General features: G+C 45.4%; 1 protein-coding gene across 1 annotated transcript in view; it reads left to right on the top strand.

Moving 5' to 3' along the window:
* ADAMTS18 (ADAM metallopeptidase with thrombospondin type 1 motif 18) overlaps positions 1–26,024 on the top strand; it is a 147,927-nt gene that overhangs the window by 82,693 nt on the left and 39,210 nt on the right. Inside the window, exons 10-15 of the mRNA XM_040443412.1 lie at positions 5,020–5,115; positions 9,553–9,701; positions 16,856–17,028; positions 21,815–21,945; positions 22,782–22,905; positions 23,614–23,858. Of these exons, the coding sequence (XP_040299346.1) occupies positions 5,020–5,115; positions 9,553–9,701; positions 16,856–17,028; positions 21,815–21,945; positions 22,782–22,905; positions 23,614–23,858 (918 nt within the window). The remainder of the gene's footprint in view (positions 1–5,019; positions 5,116–9,552; positions 9,702–16,855; positions 17,029–21,814; positions 21,946–22,781; positions 22,906–23,613; positions 23,859–26,024) is intronic.

Below are 26,024 nucleotides of genomic sequence, written 5' to 3'. Positions count from 1 at the left end.
CTCTGTGTGATTCTGATGCTTCCTCAGGGTTGAGAACTGCTGACTTAGGCAGTCGTCTGTTTCACACACACACACACACACACACACACACACACACACACCATCTGGCTTTTGGAGTTAGGTGGACCTGAAAGTTTAAAACCTTATTCGACCGTGTCCTAGAACCCGGGTCAAATGGCTTAACCTCCCTCAGCCTTTCTGTCCACATCTGTAAGGTGAGGATAGGGATAGTTCTTCCCTGGTAGTTGTGTGGGTGCATCTGTTGGTACAAGCTAATCAGGGTTTTCTCGGCTTCCTTGTCTGAGCCTGGAGCTGGCTGTCTTTCTTACCTGTCTCATCTTCTGCCAGCCGTCGGTGTCTTCACGTCAAGCTTGATCTCTGTTCCCTTTCAAAGTGTTCAGGAAAAGGAGTTGGTTAGATTGGGCTGGTGGGCCCACATTATTTGGACAGACATAAGGGAGGGTCACCTCCACAGCAACTGGAGGGAACACGCCTCCGGTTATTAAACACATATTAGCCGCTGACTGACTGACAGCGAGGGAGTAGGTGCCGTCCACCAGAATGCTCCAGGCGCCGGAAGAGACTCTGGTCAGTGCTTCCAATGTGGCTTATTTTGCTAAGTTAGAAATGAGCAACCTGCACCCTGTATCTCAGCAGCCATCGTCACGTAGCAGGAGGTCCATTCATGTTCATGTACAGATGCACTGAGCGGGTTTGAAGCAGAATAGAAATGATAGGGAAGGTATGAATTCTAGTGAATATTTTTAGGCTCATCACCTCAGAGAACATTTCCTCTGAAAGAAGAGACATGTCAAATATAGTAGGATGGGCATGCATTTCTGGTTTCAAGAATCGGACCTCATAATGCTCAGAGGTCGTCAAAAGGTACGAAGTTCTAGAGAGTAAGTCCTGGAGATTCCGTGTACATCATGGTGAGTATAGTGAATATTATAGTGCATATATGAAAGTTGGCCCGAGAGCAGATCTTGTCTGCTCATCACACAAAAAGAGAAGAAAATTTTCCTCATCACAAGAAAATAAAATTGTAAAAATATATGGGGACAGATGGACTTATTAGCGATCTTTTGTAATACGTACGAATATCGAATCATTATGTTGTACACCTAAAACTAATATGTTTGGGGTTACACATCCATTACACTTCTAATGTAATGTAGAAAATTTTTAAAATTTTCCAATTTTATTTTAAAAATTATCGTGTAAAAAAAGAATTCGACATTGGGATGAAAGGATGGAAAAGAAAGAGAAACTCCCTAAGGATCTAAATCTAAGTGTAATCCGCAAATTGTACCTGCTTTGTAATCTAATAAATTTCCTACCTCAGGTTTCACATTTTACTAACTTCCCCCACGGACTTGGGGTTCAGCTATCTTCATGTCCTTGTATTTTTTTCAAGCCCTTTCTGCTTTCGTGTCTATAGGTCTTTGTGTATATGCCTCCCCGCCTAGCACGCCGCACGGCCACCCATGTGGCAGATACCTAATCATCTTCTGCTGCTGTCGAAGGTTCTGGCACAAGCGTTGCCTCCTATTTTCCCCAAGGAGACTGAAACATTCCTTTCCCCCGGCCTCCATCTGTACCCTTTATGTCACCATCGTAAACTTGGGATACTATGTTATAGCTGATGAGGTTTATCTCTTGCCTCAGTGGATGGACAGTATCTGTAGGGCCTAGCATGTGCCCACCATGTTGGCAGATACCCAGGAGTCATGTACTGAAATCGGAATGGCAATCCAAGCTGACATTTCTTTAGCACTCCCATTTCCGTAAAGTGGACGATTATGCCTCTCTCCCCTTCTCATCCGTCCTCAAGAAAGCAGGCGTGCGGGGCGCCTGGGTGGCGCAGTCGGTTAAGCGTCCGACTTCAGCCAGGTCACGATCTCGCGAGATCTCGCGTGATCTCGCGTGAGTTCGAGCCCCGCGTCGGGCTCTGGGCTGACGGCTCGGAGCCTGGAGCCTGTTTCCGATTCTGTGTCTCCCTCTCTCTCTGCCCCTCCCCCGTTCATGCTCTGTCTCTCTCTGTCCCAAAAATAAATAAACGTTGAAAAAAAAAATTAAAAAAATATTAAAAAGAAAAAAAGAAAGCAGGCGTGGCTGACTTACCTGGGAGAAAAAGAGGAGTCAAGGAGGACTCTAGGGCTTTTGGTTGAGCAGTCAGAAGTCTGGAGGGGTCATGTCATGAGCTGGAAGAGGCTGAACATGACTCAGGTTTGGGGGGAAAGATGGGGAATTCTGTTTCGGATGTGTTAAGGGCGTTATGAAATTCGATTCGCAAAGACCGCTAACATTTTTCGCACCTCAGGTTTCGCTTGAAGGGGCATCTTTCGGAATCTTTAGAATACAACGGGACGACGCGGTCAACGATGACAGGACAGAGTACAGTATTGAGATTCTCCTTAAAAATCACATCCAGGCAGCGTGAGATCTTGGAGTCTCTGTGGTTAATTCTTTCTCCCTTAAATTATGACTTAAGTCTGGGGAACTACAGATAAGGAAAAGTCAGTTGAATATGCTGGGGAAAATAAAGAAGGAAGAGAAGCAAAAAAGTGCAAACTCCCATTTCTGTTTACTTTGAAGGGGAGCTTTCTCAGACGGTTCTCAAGGTCGTCAAAGCACGTAGTTGGCTATAATTACGTTTGACTTATGTACTTCACCACAAAAGAAATAACATGTTCATACAGCCCGTCTGATTTCACTCTGGAACCCTGTGTTTTTGTGTTTTGCCTTATTTTCCTGGTCTTCTCCAGCTGCCCCTTTTTCTTAGCCCTGTGGCTTGGCATCGGGCTGTGGAATCTGGGTCGCCTTTGCTTCGGTCTGTCCCAAGGTCGTTTTGGCGGTGGCCACATAGGCTAGGGGTGTGGGTTATGGCTTCCTGCTGGCTGTAAGGGGGAAAACAGTTTAATTCTGAGAGCCTCTCGGACTGTGGCTTTGTTTCAATGGTGACCTCCTATTTCTCCATTTTGATACGGAGTCTTTTTCCACATTAAGTTGTTCCCTCAGGCCCGGGGTGACACATGTAAGGGCTCGCGGAGATGATGAAGTTGATTCACTCGTTGGCAGACTGCCTTATGCTTTCTACTAATGTCAGTGGCCAGGTCCCCTTCTGTGGGAAACACTGACATATCGTGTCTTATGAGCTGTTTTGAGATTTGAAAGTGGTATGTGTGGCACCTGCGTGGGGCTCCTGCTGGTGGTGTTCCCGAGCGGAGTCCCGAACGCCCTTCCCTTCTCTTTTGCCGGGGGGGGGGAAGGATTTTTTTGGTCCACAAGATCAGGCTCCCTGCACAGATCTCTAGTTTCCCTCCATTTTCTTTCCTTGTTCTGTGGAAAACTTTTTGTGTGTGAAATAACGCCTAAGCGTGTCCTTGCCATATTTTCCAACCATGAAATCGATACGAGCTAGAATGCTTGGGGAATTGGGTGCCCGGTTAATTGACTCTCCAGGGTTACACCAAGTGACCGCGAAAATCATTTTGTTTCCTCCCTGGTGGTTCATGTTTTCCCCCAAATTGTATGCATTCACACTTCTATCCCAGTAAATAGAATGTGGCAAACGAAATGGAATCATTTTGACATTTCATGATTTTGACATTCTATTAATGACATAATTCTGAAGAGCAACTTTAGCTGTTTGAGCTGGAAGGAATCTGGTTCCGTTGCCTTATTTCATAGGTAGGTAACTGAGGCCCAGAGAAGCTGAGAGCTTTCCAACCTCCATTAATGGCAAATCCAAGCCCAGAGTAGTGGTCAAGGACGCTGGCTGGAATCAGGCCAGTTGGAGTCTGGCCTTTGCCACTTACCAGCTGTGTGACTTGGCGGCTTTGAAATGTCAATAGCTCGTTCAGTCCCCTCATCTAAATTAGCTTATGTGCGGAATTCGTTTAGTGAGCACCACTAAATGGTGTTAGTATTAGTTTCCTCTGACCGCTCTAATAACTTTCCATGAACTTAATGACTTAAAGCAACACACGTTTATTTTCTTACGTTTCTGGGGGTGGACACATGAAGTAAGTGCCGCTGGGCTAAAATCAAGTGTTGGCAGGCTTGCGGCCCTCCCGCAAGCTCCAGAAGAGAAGCCATTTTCTTGCCTTCTCCGGCTTCTACAGGCCTCCTTCGTTCCTTGGCTCAGCGGCCCCATCCTCCGCCTTGCAAGCAGCAACATCCACCTTGGCCCTCCTCACGCTGTCCTCCCTCTGACTCTCTTCGATCTTCCCCTGCCCTCTTCAAGGGTCCCTGTGGCTGTCTTGGGCCCATCTGGAAAATCGAAGATAGTCTCCCCACCTCAAGGTCAACTGCAACCCTGATTGCATCTGCACCTTTAATTCTCCTTTGCTACGTAAATGCACAAAGTCACAAGCACCAGTGGTAGGGATGTGGTCATTTTTGGGGGATGGTGTTCTGCCTGCCACAGTCTAGCATGAGAGTTAAGCTATTTGATGCTCTCGTGTGAAAATTGCTGAAATGCTTGAAAATTACTACAAAGATAAGGACGCTGGTGATGATCATTTACATCATTTACCCTTGAGAACAACCCTCCAGAGGAAAGAGGTGCTTCGATCACCATCTCCACAGTTGAGAAAACCACACTTCAGACCCTTCCGTAACATGTCCCTAGGGCCGGGAACCTCGAATTCTGGGGCGAGGATCTGAATCCGACGTGCTTGATTCCAGTTTGGGCTTCTTTTGTGTCACTCATGGTGGTGGTAGTTGTCATTACAAACCAGGTCTCTTGGTTTCAAGCCAAATGGTCCCTAAATGAACTGTCGTCACCTCCCCGTCATTACCAAACACCCATGTCGGCAGTGCGGAAACTTCCTGCTTGTACATTTGCTACAGCGTATTTACCGGTTACCTGGCCGCTCCCGACGTCACTTGCCTCCACTTCCTGGACAATGTCCCATTCCAGCTGCCTCAAAATATGATATTGTATACAAAAGACTTTGGATATTTGCATTTTTATTGTATTGACACCCTTACCAGTTTCTTCTTTTCTTTCAGGACATTTGCAAGTCCCTTTGGTGCCACCGAGTGGGTCACAGGTGTGAGACCAAGTTCATGCCCGCGGCAGAAGGGACCGTTTGTGGCTTGAGTATGGTAAACTGCATACTTGTTAGTCTCTAGTTCTGGAAACCTGATAACATGTAGAAACAAACCATTGTACAAATTATCTGTACTGTAACTTCAGAATGGAATACCTTGGCTGCTGCATACGTTTTCTGACTACTCTTTAAATTAATCAGCATTATTTAAGCAGTTATTATAAAAACTCAGTGCTAATATAACCCAGTTGGCTCGAGTGTTTAGGGTGATTTTTTTTTTTCTTTTTGCCTTTGGTTTCCACTTTTAGATGAAATATTTCTATTTCAGCAAGCTGGTGGATTTTATTGTATACTGTTTGTGTTAAACTTGATTCAGTATAGAAGAGCTTCAAGGAGCAGATGTCCTGTTTAGTAGCAAAGGAAGGACTCTACCCTGATACAAGGCCCTTACTGATCACCTCCCAGGACATATCGTTGGGCTTCTGACCTGCTCACTGGAGTCCCATCCCTTAGAGGGATTCCTAGCAAAGGATAAGCTGCATCTCCGTCTAGGGTGTACCGGAAATCCTTGAGCCAGCAAATACCGTCAATATAAAGAATCGTCTCCAATATGGGAGATTATGGGAGATTTCTGTGTTTTGAATGAAGAACATTCATATATTAGTTCCTGGGTTTTTTCCTCCTTCCCCGCTAATGTCTGGACGACAGGTGCACTTGACGTAGCAGGAAATGGTCCAGATTTGGGGCATTCCTTTGAAAGATCGCAACCAGGAAGCTATGAAAGAGGGGAGCATGGAGATATTCCAGATTCTTTGATCTCTGCTTTTGGGTCTGTCAGGGCAGCACGAGCCTGTATAGAAGACTCGGTCATTTAAAGTGAACTCATTCGCGCAATAATTTATTGACCACTAGATATCAGAGACAGGAGGCTCTGGGGTTACAAAGATGAACACAATTCAGTTTTATCTCTTCAAGAACTCAGTCTAGTGGGGGGACCTACCTGTGCAGAAGCCAATAACTCTGACCGTCTTTGGAAACATACCTTCTTTAAGCACCTACTTACTGTCGATGCTCAGAATTAGGTGTGCACTTAAAAAGAAGTACAGTGAGTGGGTACACCACGACGGATGCTGGGATTTGAATGGAAGTTCCTCAGTTGGATGGGAGAGACATTCAGTGAGAGATTGACCACGAAGGTAGAGATACAGGACCTGAAAATTAATGAATGTTCAGAGAATGCTTTCTGATATTAAGTCACTCAGCATCTTTTAGAAGATTTGCATTTTTTTTAACTCTTTGAGTTTAAAGGAAATGAATCTTTAAAACATGGAGGCATTACATGCCACTTTTCACCCAAGATACCCATCTTAGAAAATTCCAATAAGGGTTCTCACTGAAAAATATGCATGGAGTTGTTTTAGGTGTGGTAAGGCAAAGCAGTGAATTCATTAATTGAACATGTAAGTAGTGTTGAAGTCATTCTTATTTTTTAAAGCATCAAAATTTAGGACTTGCACCTCAAGGATTAGTGGGTATATTTTGATTATGAAGGCAACAGCATTAAACATAAGAGGGATGTGCAAGAAAAAAAATGGATATAAGAAATGAGGAAAGTAAGTGTCAAATGGCATGGGTTTCACATTAAAAAAAATTTTTTTAATGTTTATTTTGAGAGTGAGAGAGACAGAGCATGAGCGGGGGAGGGGCAGAGAGAGAGAGAGAGAGAGAGAGAGAGAGAGAGGGAGCCAGGATCCGAAGCAGGCTGCAAGCTCTGAGCTGTTAGCCCAGAGCCCGACCCAGGGCTTGAACTCACATACTGTAAGATCATGACCTGAGCTGAAGCCAGACGCTCAACCGACTGAGCCACCCAAGCGCTCCTAAGGTTTTTATTTCATAAATACACCAGGGATCTAGTTCCATGGGGCTGAAAATGCCCCGGGTTAGATTTTAGTTACTGTAACCTGAGACAGTTCAAGCCAGAAGTTCGAAAACAGATGTCCTAGTGCCACTCCCCACCCCCATCATTATTTTAGAAGACCAGACTGCAGTTCTCAATAGTGGGGGAACACCCTCGACTCTGAGGGTCCCCAGCACAGAAAGCATTTAGATGAGCTCCATCCATCATCACACCGGTATGGTTACCATTGCATCTACGTACGTGGTACTCTTCCTCCACTGGGGAATGAAACTGACTCTTCGCGAGACTGTGAACTCCATGAGGCCAGGGATCTTATAAGCATAAGCATGTCTTACGCCTTATCTCGAGTGTCCTACGGATTAGCAACTATTCCATGTTGTGTTCACGTGTTCCTTTATAACTGGAACGTGACCCAATCCTTCTCCCTCCCTATCTCGTCCCTGGTCATTCGGTGACTTTTGTACCATGAATCTTCTGTAAACGTGTGAGGATATGAAAAGCCACATATTTTTATCTACTTATGTGGAGAAGGAAAGAAAGGCTCATGCTTGGTATCTGTCAGGAAAGGTGTCTGCCCAGATCTGGCCGTTCAATTTGAAATTAGAAGAAGTGTATATCAGTATATGTATATAGATGGATAGCTAAATTACATGTGTAGAATTTTATACGTATATGTGGATTATGCATGTGTGTGTCCATATATATATATATATACACATATATATGTGTGTGTGTGTGTGTGTGTATTATGAGCAACCTCTGCATGACTTAGCATAACTGCACACTTTCCTAAAAGCCTCTGCAGTTAGATCCAAAGAGGGTGTGTCGGTGTGCGTTGGATTCATATATTTATTCCTGATTTCTATACCGAATGGACAAGCCGAAGGAAACAATCCGTTAGCAACCTAAGACAATACTCGGAAAAATAGTGAAGTAAAGTTAAATTAATTGAAGGTTTGGAATGGATCTTAAAACACATTTCTTAAAAAAAGAAACCAGGGTTAAGATACATCGGTGGACCGTTTGCCTCTGAGGCGCGAAGGATCCGTATCCTGTTGAGGAGCTTTGGTTACTGAGTTTAAGTGAAGTCTCCGTCTCCGTGGTGCTGCATTAGTATTTCCTTGCTACGTTTCTCTCATCCAGAAATAGTTATTAACTCCGTAGCACCTTGGGAGGATTATGTTAGACCCTGCATGGGAAGTCCTTCTCTCCCCGTTCCTGTACCATTTCTGGCGCCTAGAAGCAACTTCGTCAACTGGAACTGTTTCTCTTGTTGGCTCTTGTTTTTTGTCTCAGCCACTGGGCTCAGCCGGGGAGAGTCCGGGCCCCGGGGGATTCCTGGGAGGGTAGATTCTGATTCCTGCTTACAGTAGACAAAATCCTCTACTAACCAACTGCTTTCCCCCTGAAAGTTCTCAACAGTGTTCTGTGATTTCATGCAGACTGTGAAATTAATCCGGGGCAAAGACAAATTAAAAACACAAGAATTAATCCGCACCCAGCAAGAATCAAAGGCAGGAAGCAGTATCTTCACCCAGGCACAGTGCACTAGCAACTCAATAAACAGCCGAGAAGCCACATGTATCCCAGGGGAAAAGCGAGGCCTTGGAAAGTCAAACAGCTCTCCCATAATTCTGCGACTCAATCCTCACTCTTCGGCAGAAGCTGGCACAGTCCAAACCTCAACCCGCTGGATCTCGTTGCAGAGGCTTTCAGGAAAGTGTGCAGTTACACTAAGTCATGCAGAACTTGCTCATAATAAAAGCACCACAGGCATAAAACCACTACGAGAGGCTCAAGCAGTCCCCAAGGACAGAGATGACCGGCAAAGCCTGGAATGTATCACAAAGGAAAATAGAAGGAAAGGTTAGCACAGAAAACAGCTCTCTCGCCCTGGCTTGACCAGAGCGTTGGCAAATGAAAGACCCAGAGCTAATTCATAAAAGACACTCAGAGAGTTCAAAGTCATCGGTTCAGGGTCTGGAGTAGGAGCCTTTCACACAGCCGTAAGGTCAAAGGGTGTTACCTAAAAGCACAATGCGTGTGGACGGAGAGCTAGTCTGTTTCATAAGACGTGCTCTGTAGGGATGGCTGGGGATAAACAAAAATGTCTGTTTTTATGATGAGTAATCAGAATGATAAATTCTGTGTTAGGACCAAAAAAACTGGTTCTCCTTGAGTGAATGATCCACATTGTTCTTTAAGCAGCCTCGTGTCTAAAGGTCGGGGGGGGGGGGGAGGCACCCTTGTCACTGCGCCTGCACGCTCTCCCTTGGCCCTTGGGTGGAATCTAAGCTGAACACGTCACCTCGACAGCTCACAAAGCATGTACTACTCAGCCGGCTGGTGACAGACCCGTCTTCGCTAGATGTCAGCCTTTCAAAACGCATGCAATAAATGCAGAGTGACCGGGTGTTCGTGAAGCGTGGCCGGCAAAGAAACGCTCTCGAGGTGTCCTGCGTTCTCCCTTTGGCCCCCATACTTGTTTTTCCTGTTCATGAACAGGTGTCTACACCTCCTTGCCCTTTCCCAGGCGGACTCTGACAAGAAACATGTCACACGTTCTTTTCACAGTGGTGTCGGCAAGGCCAGTGCGTAAAGTTTGGGGATCACGGGCCCCGGCCCGTCCACGGCCAGTGGTCCGCCTGGTCGAAGTGGTCCGAGTGTTCCCGAACTTGTGGTGGCGGAGTCAAGTATCAAGAGAGACACTGCAATAACCCCAAGTAAGGCTGCCACAGAAAGTCAGTATTTGTAAGGCAAGAATGTACTGTTTTTGTTTTGTTCTGCTTACATACTGTCGGGAAGTGTTTTCTTCCCTCTGGTTAATAGCAATCAACTAGGATTTTACTGTTTGCATCGAAAGGGGTGAAGCGGTCAGGAACTTAACAGCAACCAAGGAGTTACTCTGTGCGTGAATACGACACCGATCAGAGACCCAGCTCAATAGTCTGAGCTACTTTCTGAATCTAAATGAGAGCCACACGGTCACACGATCAAATGCCTGTGATGTAGACCAGAGAAGCTTGGCCAGTGGAATGTGTGTGTGTGTGTGTCAAACTGATGAACTGGGGAAAATATGCTGATTTTTGCCTTGCAGGAATGTACATCAACACGTGTTGACAGATCTGCCTGACTTTTCAAGAGAAACCAGAAGTCCAAAAAAAAAAAAAAAAAAAAATGTGTGTGAAATTTCCCGATTGTTAAGATATTGACAACAAATTCAACTTTCTTAAAACAGAGCACCAGGAGGACTAATCACAAGGGCTACAGCCTGAGATTGGTCCCTGGCCACCTGCAGGCACCCTCGCTGGGATTCTGAACCGCCGTCTGTATTCTTTGCAAACGAAGGCGGTTTTATGTTCGTTTTATCTGCTCTAATTCCCACGTGAAATGCGTGTGAGATGTACATTTCCTGATTGGCACAGTGATGTAGAGAGAGCCTGGGTTTGAGAGCGAGAGCTCAGACTGCAAATCCTGGGTCTGCCGTTTATTAACTGTGTGACTTTGGGGAGTTCACTTGAACTCTGAACCTGGGCTTACGTATAAATTGGAGATAATACTACCTACCTCTGAAGTTTTGGGGGTGTGGGGATTAGAACTGGGTCTGTAGAATGCCTGACATACTGGGAAGCGTGCAGTGGGCGTCCAGCACAAGGATCCGGGCTCTGTGTGGCTTTTATCACCTTCATCCTAAACTCATCAGGAGCACAGGGTAGCAGAGGGTGAGTCCTCAAAAGCAAGGGGGAGGGGGTGGAGAGAGGCGTTACCGGTGAAATTGGATTTTGGAGAATGTGGTAGAGAGAGAAGAATGTGATGGGTCCTTGGAAAACAGATTTCATTTTCCAGCACTGTTTGAGTGGTGGTGTAGCTTGAAGGTCAAGAACCCAGGCTCCTAATCCCAGGACCCTAGGTTCGCCTCCTGGCCCTGTGTCTTTCCAGCTGTGTGGCCATAGACAGCGTACTGTCTCTGCTCTGGATTCCTCCTTGGTAAAAATGGGAAAGCGAGAGGGAGCAAAAGGGAAGTTTTAAAGAGACCTGGTATCTCACCCGAGTTAGCAATCTGCGCTGGATCAAGAGGCCAGTTTTTTCCAAGATAAAAGAAAGGGTCGGAAGACGCCTTGACCATGGTTTGCTGGGTAGCAATTTGGGATAGCAGGCAGATGCAGGATTTTTCAACTTCGGCACTCTTGACGCTTGAGGCTGGAAAATCTCTGTTGTGGGGTTTGTCCAGCAGACGGCAGGATGTTGGGCAGCGGCCCGGCCTCTACCCACCAAATGTCAGTAGGATGACTGCCCTCCCCAACAACCCTGTGTCTCCAGGCACTAGAGGGGGCCAATGTCCTATAGGGGCAAAGCCATCCCCATTTGAAACTCGCTGGCTTATCCAAGGCCCGGTAACCAGGTGTGACGGTAGACAGGCTTGTGATGCATTTACAGCTTACACCAGATTATTAAAACCACCCTCCTCGTACTTTGAATGTAGCCCATATCTTGGATAGAATTCCTAAAATCATTCTATTGCTTTTCATTTTTTCAGCCTATTTCATGGATCTGGTTTTCATACATCACAACACTTTACAATCTCGGTATTTTCCCAAGAAAGAAATAGATTACCTAATTTAATAGCTCTGCTGGTAAAGTGCATGAATAACACCCCTGAGGTTTAAATTAAAACCTCTCTCATATCTGTGGGATTGAGAACTCTCATTATAATAGCGCATTGTTCATGGAAATATCATAGTGTAATTTTGGAAATGCCTAATAAAAGAATCCCTCATGTAGTTCCATTTGGTGGTGTTTTATCATTTTAAACCAGATGAAGGCTCCTCAGGATACTGTTTACTTTAATTATGCGTCACAAATAAGACAAGTCCATGAGCAGCTGTCCCAAGGCAATTGAATTGGTTGTTCTCTGTTCTTATTTCACTTCGTTGTAGTAAAGCTGGGGTGGGGTGGGGGTTCCCCTCCATTTCGGATTACTGATTTCTCCTTTGCTTTAGTTTATTATGCGTTTGGTCTGTTCCCATCACTCAGCCTAAGCAATTTCATTTTCTCCTGTGAGGAGCGCGGGGAGCTTTTATTTCACTTAATGATCGCTTTCCCAGAACATACTTTGTTTCATAAAAATGAGTTATTCCTGGCCAGTTCACAGCTTTATCCAACTTGTCAGCTTCCAAAGTGTTTAGAGGTTATCTGGTCCTGGAATGACTGGTACCACACACATATGGCCCTTCTTCTTCTTTTTCCTATGCCAGGCGTGGCAGGGGGGACATTTTTAACTGGTAGAAGTTCTGTTGCCTCCCAGGTCCTACAATGCCTCAGGAACCTTCTCCAAACATTTCTCCAGGCCTTTGCTCCCCATCCAACTAGAACAGAGACATGAGTTGCGACCTGCTGTCTAATCCAGTCACTTGACAAATGAGGAACCAGGGGACATGGGGGGCACAAGTGCTGCCATCTTTCCCCGGGTCACCAAGCCGGTAGTGATAGAGTCAGACCACGAGCCCCCGGTTTTAACCCTCTGACATTGTTTCTGGTTCTCTGACTCTTCAATTATTATGCTCTGCAAGAGCCTAGTGGAATTTCTATGAAGTCTGTTCAAGCAAATAGCAAAAATTTGAGTAGTGATAACTAAACATGCCGAGGTATTATAGAACTTTCCTAAATTGCAAGTCTATTTGACGACAAATAATACACCACCAGAGAGTCATGGTTCTAGAATAATAATTGAATCAAACCTCTGGCCCATTTTCCAACCGGTGATTTCCAGGCTCAGGTGATTATTAGAATCACCAACTGTGCTTTAAAAAAATACTGATTTCTGGATTTTCCCTATCGTATATTCTTTTTTTTTTTTTTTGATGTTTTTATTTATTTTTGAGAGAGAGTGCACACGGGGGAGTGGGGGAGGGGCAGAGAGAGAGGAGGACAGAAGATCTGACACAGGCTCTGTGATGACAGTAGTGAGCCTGATGGGGAGCTCAGACTCAGGAACTGTGAGATCACAACCTGAGCTGAAGTCAGAAACTCAACCAACTGAGCCACCCAGCTGCCCCCTGCCCCATCCTATATTCTTACTGAGTAAGTCTGGAGGGACCCAGGAGTGAGTCAGTCTTTCTGGCTCTCTTTATTAACAGAGCTCCCCTCCTGACCCCACTGATCACCCAGCCAGTATTACAAACATTTGTAGTCAGGACGTGCTATGTTATGCAGAAGTAAATATGAGTATATTTTATAATGGTCTAACGTAAGAACAAAATCATGTTCCCAGACGTTTGCTTCCTGACCGTTTATATTTTTGTTTTTAATCTCAGTACACCAAGGGATGTCATGGTGGAATTTTCTGTTAATTTATCCCAACGCTCCTGTTTACAGCTGCAGAAAAATGTACCTCTATTTGAGGATGTGCTGGAAAAATGCAGATTCTTACCAGTCGTTAAAAGCAGAAAGCATTTGAAAATAGTTAGGATTCTTTTGTGCTAACTCTGCCCTACACTCAGTCCTGTATTCTTTTTTTGTTGTTGTTTGAAGATGGTATCTCATTTGTTTTGTGAGCTTTGTGTTCTTTATCGCTTTATTTTACTTTATTCATGATAAATATACTTTTTATTTTTTTTTATTTATTTTTTATTTTTTTATTTTTTTTAAACATAATCTTTTTTTTTTTTTAATTTTTTTTTCAACGTTTATTTATTTTTGGGACAGAGAGAGACAGAGCATGAGCGGGGGAGGGGCAGAGAGAGAGGGAGACACAGAATCGGAAACAGGCTCCAGGCTCTGAGCCATCAGCCCAGAGCCCGACGCGGGGCTCGAACCCACGGACCGCAAGATCGTGACCTGGCTGAAGTCGGACGCTTAACCGACTGCGCCACCCAGGCGCCCCGATAAATATACTTTTTAATCCCTATCCCCCATTTCACACATCCTCCCACCTCCCTCCCCCTCGGTAACTATCAGTTTGTTCTCTAGAGTTGAGTCGGATTCTTGGTTTGCTTTCTCTCTCTTTGCCCCCCATGATTGTTTTGTTTCTTAAGTTCCACATACAAAGTGAGATCATAGGGTATTTGTCTTTCTCTGACTCATTTCGCTTGGCATAGTGTTCTCGAGCTCCATCCATGTCATTGCATGTGGCAAGATTTCATTCTTCTTTATGGCTGAGTAATACTCTCTTGTATATATATATATACCACCTCTTTTTTATCCATTCATCTACTGATGCCTACTTGGGCTGCTTCCATAGTTTGTCAGCCCTAAATTCTTTACAAACATCATCTCCGTTAATCATCACAACTGCCCCCCCCCGTGACAGGTTACAAGGTGAAACAGAATTGCCTAAAGATGATCGAGGAAGAGGTAGAGGATATTTAAATCCAGATCTGCCTCATTATAAAAGGCCAGCCTCCTAAGCATTGTGCATGACCGTCTTCCTCTTCCATTCTGGCCTCTCTTATTGCCTCGCTCAGTTAAATGCAGGTGGAGTGGAAGGTAGGGGGCTCAGCTGCGCTCCCTCTCCTGCTGGCTGTGTGATCTTCATTTGGCAAGTTTTATGAACCTCCTCAGCCATTTTTCGCTTCATCTACAAAAAGAGGGGGTGCTGTAGAAGTTTCAAGATCTTTTCTGTGTTACGGTTTCTCAGTTGCAGTAGTAACACCTGTGGTCCTCTTTCACGGCCTTGAAACTGAGTGGTCTAAATGAAGGTTGTTTGTAAAAGTCTCAGAATGTCTTTTCGTTTCTAATTGAAAAAAAAAGTTTTTTTAATGTTTTTTCTTTTTTTGAGAGAAAGAGTGCCTGCGGGGGAGGGGCAGAGAGGGAGGGAGACCGAGAATCCGAAGCGGGCTCCAGGCTCCGAGCCGTGGGCACAGAGCCCGAGGCGGGGCTCGAACTCACGGATCACGAGATCATGCCCTGAGCCGAAGTCGGATGCTCAACCGACCGAGCCACCCTAGGCGCCCCAGAAATCTCAGAAAGTCTTAAACTAAGAAAGTTTTAAATATGCCTTATGAAGGTGACCATGAATAGAAAGGCTATCATATGGCACTTTAAGGACTTTTTTTTTTTAATTTTTTTTTCAACGTTTATTTATTTTTGGGACAGAGAGAGGTAGAGCATGAACGGGGGAGGGGCAGAGAGAGAGGGAGACACAGAATCGGAAGCAGGCTCCAGGCTCTGAGCCATCAGCCCAGAGCCCGACGCGGGGCTCGAACTCACGGACCGCGAGATCGTGACCTGGCTGAAGTCGGACCCTTAACCGACTGTGCCACCCAGGCGCCCCTAAGGGCTTTTTTTAAAGTGCTTTTTAGATAATGATTTAAGAAGTCTCCGGGGACTTGATCCAGCCCGGTGACTGCTGAAATGTTGAAGTAGTCACCCCAGAATGTTCCGAAATAGCGAAGCAATCTCACTCTGGCGGTGTGACACTTCCCGTTCCTGTTTAATCCATCTTAGCGTGCACTTACACGAAGATTGGATAAAATATGCTGAAGCAGATCCAGGGGTGTTTTACAGCATTCTTGTGCTTCCTAAAGAGACAAGGAATTTTAGTCACATAAGTTTATTCACCCGGAGCCTTCTTTCATATTACATGTTTGCGTTGAGCTTTTGTGTGAGATGATCCATAGCTGGGTTTTCGCCTTTGGAGAAAGCTGCAGAAAGATAGGAAGGAGAAGGAGCGATTGTTTTGTGCCTGGAAGGAGCTGGTTAAGACGTTATTGGGAATTTTCAGTTTGGTTTATGCTCCTTTTTTCTTTAGATTGCCTTCTGGTTTTTGCAGTCTGCCTACCGAGATCTTAAAGAGCCTGCCATTAGATCATAATTATTTATGTTCTAATGGGATTCCCTTCTCTGGAAATCCATTTCCCATTGTGCTTGGCAGGAGAGGAGGAGGCCACCTACGAAGCTGAAAAGTGATTATGCAGATGAAAACAAGGGAATTTTTGTTCACAGTTTAGGATGAACTGGAATAAAACATAGACAAGTCGGACAATAAATAATCAGAATACGAGCTCAATGACTGACAAAGCTGGATTGGAGATCGTGGCGAATGGGGCTTTTTCTTCTTTCTTTTCCGTGTCCCAACCTCTTAAGTGGCAGCAGGTGGAGAGCACACTCTAGAAAGCTGAGTATGTTCAGGAATGGGAGGCGAGCTGGAGAGTAGGTCGGGTCCACGTCGGAAGAGTCTTGATACCCATGTGGGGTGCGTGTGTCTGTGAGTGTGGCACACGGACACATATCCACATTCATAAGAACGTGTTGGGTGCATTTACGAGTGTCCCTAACGCCGGCGATACGATCAGTGTCGAGAAGATGCCTTCATCAACTCTTTAAGGAAATTGCCAGAATGTAAAACTTGGATCAGAGATGGCACATAAGTTTTATCTAATCTGGAGCTCGTTGCTGAGCAGTGGGTGCCTACCCAAGGCCTATACTTAGGAAAGAAAGTAAAGAAAGGGAAATCCTTGACTGATGGGTCATGCCCACCATGGATACAAGAAGGGACACGGTGTGTTGTATACAATGTTATTTCCGTTCTTTTTTTTTTTTTTCAACGTTTATTTATTTTTGGGACAGAGAGAGACAGAGCATGAACAGGGGAGGGGCAGAGAGAGAGGGAGACACAGAATCGGAAACAGGCTCCAGGCTCTGAGCCATCAGCCCAGAGCCTGACGCGGGGCTCGAACTCCCGGACCACAAGATTGTGACCTGGCTGAAGTCGGACGCTTAACCGACTGCGCCACCCAGGCGCCCCTATTTCCGTTCTTTTAATGGACTGTATGCACTGCATAGCTTGTGACAGTGTTCGTCTTGCTTGTCCCTCCTTTATTATTGCTTGTGACTAATAGTGAGCTCTAGTACTAAAGCTCTTTAATTTTATTTTTAGGCCTCAGTATGGTGGCAAGTTCTGTCCAGGTTCTAGCCGTGTGTATCAGCTGTGCAATATTAACCCTTGCAGTGAAAATAGCTTGGATTTCCGAGCCCAGCAATGTGCAGAATATAACAGCAAACCTTTCCGTGGATGGTTCTACCAGTGGAAACCCTACACAAAAGTGGAAGGTAATTCGGTCTCTACAAACATCCAACCAAGATGTCTCTCTGTGGACAGTAATGTGAATGAACACACAGGAGAAATTGGTGCCGGTACAAAAGAGTGTCAGTGTTGACATCATCCCCCAGACCCGTCCTGGCCCAGCTTTCCATTCACGTCCATGAGTTTTGTTTATTTTTCCCTACTTTTTTCTTCACAAGACACCCCTTGTCCCCCCACATCTGCAGCCAAAGGGTTCGTGTATTTGGAATGTACTTATGTTTCTACACTTACCTTTGGCATGTCAGCAATGAAGTCTCCCAGGGATGTTAATTGAAATTGGTCTGAATTGTCCAGACCAAAAACTCGTGAAATCATATATGCCCCATAGAGACACCATATTCAGCAACTGACATGTCAGATGATTGCACGCTTGGGAAGGCCTATTTGCAGGGTATAAACACACATGCGCACACACACACACACACACACACACACACACACACAGCCATGAATTTAGAATTGTCTCTCTTCTGGGCTCTCAGTACTTATTACTTAAAGTTATGGCTTATATTTTACTTTTTTATATTAAATTGTTTTTATTTTACCTCAGTATCAAAACATTTATTTTAGTCCCACAAATTTAATGCCTTACATACAAATTTAACGTCTTGCCTCCGCAGACGAAGCTGTCACCCTTCTGGTTATTTGCTTTCTCTTACTTCCATTCACTTGCTTTATCAAAACCCAGCCATCCTCCCTTGAGAAAGGATGACTGTGAACCCCCCAGTGCACACGTGCAGAATGAGGACACACTGAATTTAGTGACAGTTCGTGGGAAATAAACTGGAGGGATGTAGCTGAGCAAAAGCTCGAGATGAACTTGTGTTACCAGTTACAGTAGAGAAGGGAGCAGAGTCAGAGACAACACACAACACGTAGCAAATCAAAGGAGAGGGTAGTGGCACTTTGCTCAGCACCGGTTCAACCATTGCAGGAGTGCTGACATGGTCCTGGGTCATGACTGTTTGTCCAAAAGCCCAGGTGGAGATGGACGTGAAAATTCTGAAATCTGTGCCTTGGGAGGAAGCAACGAGCAATCTGTACACGTTTTTTTTTTTTTTAAAAAGAAACTCAGCATTTATGGCGGTGTCCAGGGTTTTAAACTGCACTAAGAGATATGTACAACCTTTATTAATGAGTTTCAAACAGTTTTTGAAAGTTACACTCAATGGTACGCCTCTTTCGTGTTTTCTGGAATAAATGTGTGCCTGCAAAGTTAGCTTGTCTAAGGGCCATTTCATTTTCTCTTGGCTTTCAGTGATAAAGCTGGGAATACATTCATTTGACAAAGAATTCTCCAGTGGAATAATTTGGAAGCTTGCCAAGGGCAAGAAAAAAGTAACTAGTTACCTACAAAAATTCAGAGATAATAACTAGAAGGGGATTTAGATTTATTTGAAATCGCTTCAGAGGATAGACTTAATTCAAGAGCTAAGAACTTCCTAGACGTAGTACCTCCCCCGGGAGGCCTCTCTGGCCAGCCTGCCCAGAATATTCTTCCTTCTTGTCATCCTCTGAATCCTTAACCTGCTGGATTCTTCAGAGCTCTTATTTGTGCATGAGCTTATATTATATAATCACTTTTTCATTATCTTTCTCCCCACAAGAATTTACATTCCGTGGGATGAAGCCTTGGTCCATTTTGAGCATGCTTGTATCTCCAGCATCTGAGAATAGCCCTTGCCACATGCTTGTAACTTCCAGAATGAATGAGCGAAGACATAAATCCCAACTGTCCGTAATGGATGTATCTCCCCTTCATGAGTAGTAGGCTCTCCTTCACTGGAAGCATCCTACCAGGGACTGAGTTATTATCTAGGAGGGGCTCTGCACACAGGTTCCCGGGGACAGTTAGGTAGAATACATTAAGGTGCTCTCCAGTCCAGCCTTTGAAGATTTATTTTCTCTTGGTTGTATACTCCCGTGGTTCGCTGTTTCTCACGTATGGCTCTTTCCCCCAGACGCTCTTGCCCTTCCTTTCACTTGCCCTTCTGTTCTTCGCTTTGTCTTCTTGGGTATCCCTTGGTCGTTCCCACAATGCGCCTTTCGTTCAAATTCAGTGTTTATGGAACGTGTTTTGTTATCACCCTTTACATAGGTTCTGTGTCGAGTACATGAGGAGAAAGTTAACCAGCTAATTATTTTTTTACATTTATTTATTTTGAGAGAGAAAGAATCCCAAGCAGGCTCCACACTGAAAGCATGGAGCCTGATGTGGGGCTTGAACTCACGAACTGTGAGATCATGACCTGAATTGAAATCAGGAGTCGGAGCTTAACTGACTGAGCCACCCAGGTGCCCCAAGCAAATAAATATAACCTGGAAAATAATTTTTAAATTTCTTTCATGTTTTTATTTTATTTTTGAGAGAGAGACAGAGTGCGAACAGGGGAGGGGCAGAGAGAGAGGGAAACACAGAATCCGAACACATGGGTGTACATGCATGAATGCACGTGTACGTGGCTTTTAAAAACCTGAATCCCATTTACAGTTCATGTAAAACTGCTTTAACACACAATGTAATTTTTATTGACTCTAAAGTGCCTGGGAAGTTTCTGGTATCACAGGCAAGAAGAAAAAAATTTACTGTGTTTCTACAGAGCTTGCTATCAGAAAGGAATTACGCCAATTTCCCAAATACAGGCTCCGAGCTGTCAGCACAGAGCCTGATGTGGGGTTCTAACTCACAGACCGTGAGATCATGCCCTGAGCTGAAGTTGGACACTTAACCGACTGAGCCACCCAGACACCCCACCTGTAAAATATTTTTTGGTTTCAAAGCTTTTCACTCATTTAATCACAGCCTTACTAAGTAAGGAGCCTGCCATTTTATTCACTCACTCACAGATGTTTACTGAGCATTTATGGCATAGGAGCCATTCTGCTAGATGCGGGGGGACAACGTTGACTTAAGCAGGGACCCAGCCTGGGGTCTCTGCTTCTTCTCCTTCTAATGTGTACGTAGAATCAGGAAAGACCGACCCTGATTTAAAGGTCTTGTGACAATTCAGCAGTTTGGGAAGAACAAGGGAAGATTCTAAATAAATGCAGGCAGTCTTTGTCTTCCGGTAGTGAGACTTTTTCCTGCTTTGTTTCCAGTAGACTAGTTCACAGACTTGCCCAGGAGCTTGTGCGGGGGAAAAACAGAACTTTCTAGAGCTTGTCAATTCCTAGGCATGATGGAGAAAAGAAAGGGTATAGATATGTCTTCCACAATCTCATGTGCAAGAATTAGGAGGTATTTAATAAGGCTATTAAAAGAAATTTCTAGGGGCATCTGGGTGGCTCACTTAAGCATCCAACTCTTGGTTTTGCCTCTCATCATGATCTCACGTTCCCTGAGATCGAACCCCTCATTGGGCTCTGCGCTGACAGAATGGAGCCTGCTTGGGATTCTCTCTCCTCCTCTGGCTCTTCCCCTCCCCCACTTGCGTGTGCTCACATGCTGTCCCTCTGTCTGTCTGTCTGTGTGTGTGTGTGTCTCTCTCTCTCTCTCAAAATACATTAAAAAAAAAACCCTTAAAATTAAAAAAGAAACTTCTAGGTAAAGGAGAGACTTTTAGCCCACCCACACATCTGCATACTTGGATCACATTAATCTAACTTCTTTCGCATCGAAGTTTGGACTTTGTTCCTGAGAGGTTCTGTGATGCACAGCTATTTGAAAACTGTTTACACGTTTGTTGTGCAGCTGTCGTCAGGGCTTTCGTGTGCTGTCGCCCACGCAGTCTCCTGTGAGAAATGTCATCTGGCCGTGCTGGCCAAGAAGAACGATTTGTATTTGGGAAATTGGCATAATTCCTTTCCGATAGCAAGAGCTCTGTAGAAACACAGTAAAATTTTTTTTCTTCTTGCCTGTGATACCAGAAACTTCCCAGGCACTTTAGAGTCAATAAAAGTTACATTTTTTGGCCTTTAGGTTCAGTTTGTTTCCTCCTCATTTTTATGACATGGTTATTCTCTGTATGTTTTATAAACATGAACCATATGTCTTTTTTGTTGTTGTTGTTCCCCAAAGTGCCTCAACTTTTTTCTCAATAAATATCTAAAGTAATCCATGTCTTAAGTCAAGGTCAGCAAACAATGGCCTGAGGGACAAATCTGACCTGTTTTCTTTTTTTTAAATAAAGTTTTATTGGAACACAGAAACACTCCTCCATTTTTATATCATCCGTAGTGGACCCTAAGTCCTGGAAAGCCTGAGATATTTGCTAACCGACGAGGGTAGCTGTACAACCCACCCATCACGTGTACTGTGGCTCTTACCAAGGATTAGAAAAATAAAATGGTTGTGTGTGAAAGCAGTTTTACATGAACTGTAAATGGGATTCAGGTTTGTTTTTTTTTTTAATTTTTTTTTTCAACGTTTATTTATTTTTGGGACAGAGAGAGAGCATGAACGGGGGAGGGGCAGAGAGAGAGGGAGACACAGAATCGGAAACAGGCTCCAGGCTCTGAGCCATCAGCCCAGAGCCTGACGCGGGGCTCGAACTCCCGGACCGCGAGATCGTGACCTGGCTGAAGTCGGACGCTTAACCGACTGCGCCACCCAGGCGCCCGGATTCAGGTTTTTAAAAGCCACGTATACGTGCATTCGTGCGTGCACACCCATACCCACATACAAAATCATAACATTGACCATTTCAGTCACGGTCGCTTTCTAAATAAATGTAATGTACCCTTTTTGATCATCATGTCATTTTCCGGTGATTTCCTCCTGATCACGTCCTGTCCTGCTGTCTTTGCTTCTAGAGGCAGATCGATGTAAACTGTACTGCAAGGCTGAGAACTTTGAATTTTTTTTCGCAATGTCTGGCAAGGTGAAAGACGGAACTCCTTGCTCCCCGAACAAACACGACGTTTGTATTGATGGGATCTGTGAGGTAAGCGAACATTTCTACTTTGGGACGTGTGGTCACGCTTGTGTTTCCTCATACCAAACGTGCACCGTGAGAAGTGGTACAAGAGATTCTGTGTCTGGAGAAAAGGCAGCGTAGGGACAAGGGCTCTGTTGGCAAATCGGAACTGAGGACTGTCTCCAATGTCCCCACTTACTCTCTGTGCGACCCCGTCGGACACTCTTAGTTCCTTCCTCTTCACTCCGTCCCCACGTGTATGCAATGGAGATGATGACATACCTTGCTACACCCAGTAGTCGAAACAATTAAATAAGAATATAGATAATAGTAAACTTGCCCAGCATGTTTGCTAAGTATGTTTGTTATGTGGTTAGAGCCCCACAGATGTGTTATGAAACAGTACTCGTATTTACGGCCAGTTAGTCTGCCTTTTAATTCCATTGCGAGCCTGTGTGTGTGTGTGTGTGTGTGTGTGTGTGTGTGTGTGTGTGTCTGTGTTCTTTGGGGGGATTGAGTGGGGAGGGGTGGGGGTCATGCAGGTGGCCCAGCATTGTTATGTTTCAGCAGCAGAGCTCACTTGCCAGTGACTTTTTATTCCAGTTTTCCAAATGAAGAGACTCAGCAAGCTTTAGATGAGTTCTAGAACTTCCCTAGTCCTACCTCTGGTCAAGGCAGAGGAAGGATCGGAACCCCCCGTCAAACTTGAGACTCTGCTTTTAACCCTAAAACTGTACTCGCTTTCTGATTTTCTTAAGAGAAAAAAACAGGGGCCCATGTACATACATCTTGGTTATTCCTACCCACGGGCTTTTCTGATCCTTGATTTTCGCACTTTATCTATTTATTTATTTTTGTCACAGCCAGTGGGATGCGACCATGAACTGGGCTCTAACGCAGTTTTGGACGCGTGTGGTGTTTGCAAAGGGGATAATTCAACTTGCAAGTTTTATAAAGGCCTGTACCTCAACCAGCACAAGGCAAATGGTAAGAGACGCCTGCTGTTTTGTGGCCGTGGCTTTGCCGCTAAGCACGTTTGAGTCAAGCTGGGTATGGTCGAGCCATGCACCAGCTCGCCTGACATACCGAGGACGATGTCTCAGACACGTTGCAAGGACAGCAGAGGATGGGTGGTTTCTCAGGGTGAGGGGTTCGGCCAACACGTCCGACTCAGAGGCGTGTCACACAGATGCCTTTCTACCTGGCGGTCCGTCCCACGTTCTCCCTGCCTTTGTTACACAAAGGACTGCTTTTGAAGCTTCTGATTCAGAATGTGACCCCTGAGCCGCACTCACAACGTTACACGAATACCCGAAGCACTTCTCCAAATGAATCTTGAGTAAAATGAAACGCAGAGTGCTCTGTCCCGAACATCACGACCTTCTCCCAGGTAGATGGAAAATAGAAAGTGTTCTTGGATTTGGTGGCCTTGGTTGTTCTGGAAAGGAGAAGAGCGTCCCTGCTGCCCACACACACGTGCTTGGGGAAGGAACATACACTTTCTCTCTGGTGTTCCTTCCCCTGGGAAAGTGACATCACTGATGGCTTGCACTTCGTAGAGCGTGAACGAAAGTGCGCTCGTGGTGCCCCCGCCCTGCTCTAGAAGAGTGGACATCACCACATCTCTGAGCATCTTGGCCCCGTTGCTGCAGTGTGCAACATGGAAAACAGCATTGTTCTGTTCTTCCCGTTTAGAATATTATCCTGTAGTCACCGTGCCAGCGGGGGCCCGAAGCATCGAGGTCCAGGAGCTACAGCCCTCCGCTGGTTACCTGGCAGTCAGAAGCCTCGGTCAAAAGTATTACCTCACGGGGGGCTGGAGCATCGACTGGCCTGGGGAGTTCACCTTCGCTGGGACCGTGTTTGAGTACCAGCGGGCCTTCAACCACCCGGAACGTCTGTATGCGCCAGGACCTACCAACGAGACGCTGGTCTTTGAAGTAAGCCCCTTCTGTTTGTTCAGTTCTCAGTGCCTCTCGCTGTGTTGGTCGTGATGGCCCGCTCTGAGCTAGCTCGAGGAACGCCCCTTCTCGTGCAGATCTGTTTCCTCGCGAGCCAACTCGCAGAGTGCCAAGAGGAACAGACAGCAGCTCGTATTTTGGCAAAGAGGGTGGGAATCTGATGGGTCTCCAAGACAGGGCGCCGGGTTTCACATTAAGGTGCCAGCTTCTCAGCCCTGCACTTGACCGCCATGAACGTTAGGGAGTAGACGAGGAATGCCCTTGAGATAATCCCATGTTGTCTGTATCTGCCGTTTGGATAAGCCTCTTGCCCCTGTTCACCGCATAGGTCCACTGGCCTAGGAGGTGGAATGATCTAGTGGAAAGAACACTTGCCTGAATGCCAAGAAAGTTTTTTTATAGCTAGTTTTGCGGTGTGTTTATTTTTGAGAGAGAGAGAGAGAGAGAGAGTTGAGGGGGCAGAGAGAGAGAGGGAGACGCTGAATCCAAAGCAGACTTCAAGCTCCGAGCTGTCAGCACAGAGCCTGACGCGGGGCTGGAACTCACAAACCATAAGATCATGACCTAAGCGGAAGTCAGACACTTCACCGACTGAGGCACCCAGGCGCCCCTGCCAAGAAAGTTTTAATCCGAGCAAACCACCTTACTTTGGTAGGCTGTTATTTCCTTAGAGGTAAGAGAAAAACAGTGGATGGATAAAAATCAGCCAGTGTATCTGCTTGTGATTTCTTATAAAGATGATAAGAAATCTCTTCGAGAGATTTGGGGGCGCCTGGGTGGCTCAGTCAGTTAAGCTTCTGACTCTTGATTTCAGCTCAGATCATGATCTCATGGTTCTGTGGGTTCAAGGCCTTTGTCCCGCTCTGCACTAACAGCACAGAACCTGCTTGGGATTCTTTGTCTCTCTCTCTGCCTCTTTCTCTCTCTCTCTCTCTCTCTCTCTCTCTCTCTCTCTCTCTCTCTCTCAAAGAAAGAAATAAACATTAAAAATAGAGATTTGGACATCTCTCAAGAGCAGGGAACTTACAGCCCCAGTAGATGCTTGAGTTTGCACCGTGGTTCTAGATGGTGACCATGATTGTTAATTCACTAAAATTCCTATTATCTTGTCACTTGAAATACTAGGTCCTGTCACCTCTGTCTGTGTGGTGGGAGGTCCCTCAGAGATCTCGCATCACCTGCTCGGAGAAAAGCTGTAGTTAGGAAAGCGTCTTCCAACCCTCTCAGCTCTTGGATTTCAGACACGAGAGCATGAAGTCTACATCACGTTGGACTAAAGTTGGGGTGGTTGGGAGCTCAGCAGTGGATCCAGTCCCCGAAATGACCCTTTCATTAACCCTACCGCATAAGAATGGAATTCTGATTCAAGATTTTTGGGTATTGTTGCAAACCTTTTGTTTGTTCGTTTGGGTTCGATGTTCTGTGTTCCGTTTCTTTTCCTTCAAGCATCTGAGCGGGAAACCTCTTTTCCGTCTCTTCAGGAAAGTTCTCTTTTCTTTAGACATGTATATTTAGCTTGCGAGGTAGGAGTTTTAGAGCAATGATGCTTCATTAGTGTTGCCAAGAGGCCTTTGATCCATCTCTGAGCAAATGTACGCAAACCAAGTTCTGTGGCCACAAAACAACCCGAGTCTGGAAGCGGGCGGGATGCTTCTCACGGCTCCTGCCGCGGGCAATCGGAACAAAGTGCACATCATTCCGGGTGAGAACTAGGTTTTTTACTGACTCGTGACAGGCACCCGTTTGTTGTCGTCATTTCTCTCTCCGGTTTTGTTCGTGAACGCAAAGCTTTTCTAGTAGGTTGGCATGATCCCGCCTGCGACTCAAGGTTTGCCATTACACAGAGATTATTTGCAGAAAGACCACAACAAAGAATAAGGCCAGAAATGATGGGAAGAGCAAAGCAGAATGACAGAGATCCTTCTTTCTTTCATCTCTGGAACCTGAAATACCCCCCTGGCGCTGTCTGCGTTGATCGAATTAACCAGAGAATTGACGCATTGTCACTGAACAGGAGACCAGCCTGGAGCTGCTGTTTGCCTTTACGCTTTGTCTTCAGTTAAACCTGATTCCTTCTCTCCTCCATCCATATTTTGTAGCCCTGCCTAAAACTAAATCTTCGGTGGGTATCCAGCAGGTCCTAAA

The sequence above is a fragment of the Herpailurus yagouaroundi genome, unplaced genomic scaffold, assembly GCF_014898765.1.
Source record: "Herpailurus yagouaroundi ecotype Mexico unplaced genomic scaffold, PumYag 190, whole genome shotgun sequence".
NCBI classification, from domain to species: Eukaryota; Metazoa; Chordata; class Mammalia; order Carnivora; family Felidae; genus Herpailurus; species Herpailurus yagouaroundi.
The sequence above is the reverse complement of the archived record's forward strand: the minus strand, read 5'-3'. Positions and strand labels throughout refer to the sequence as shown.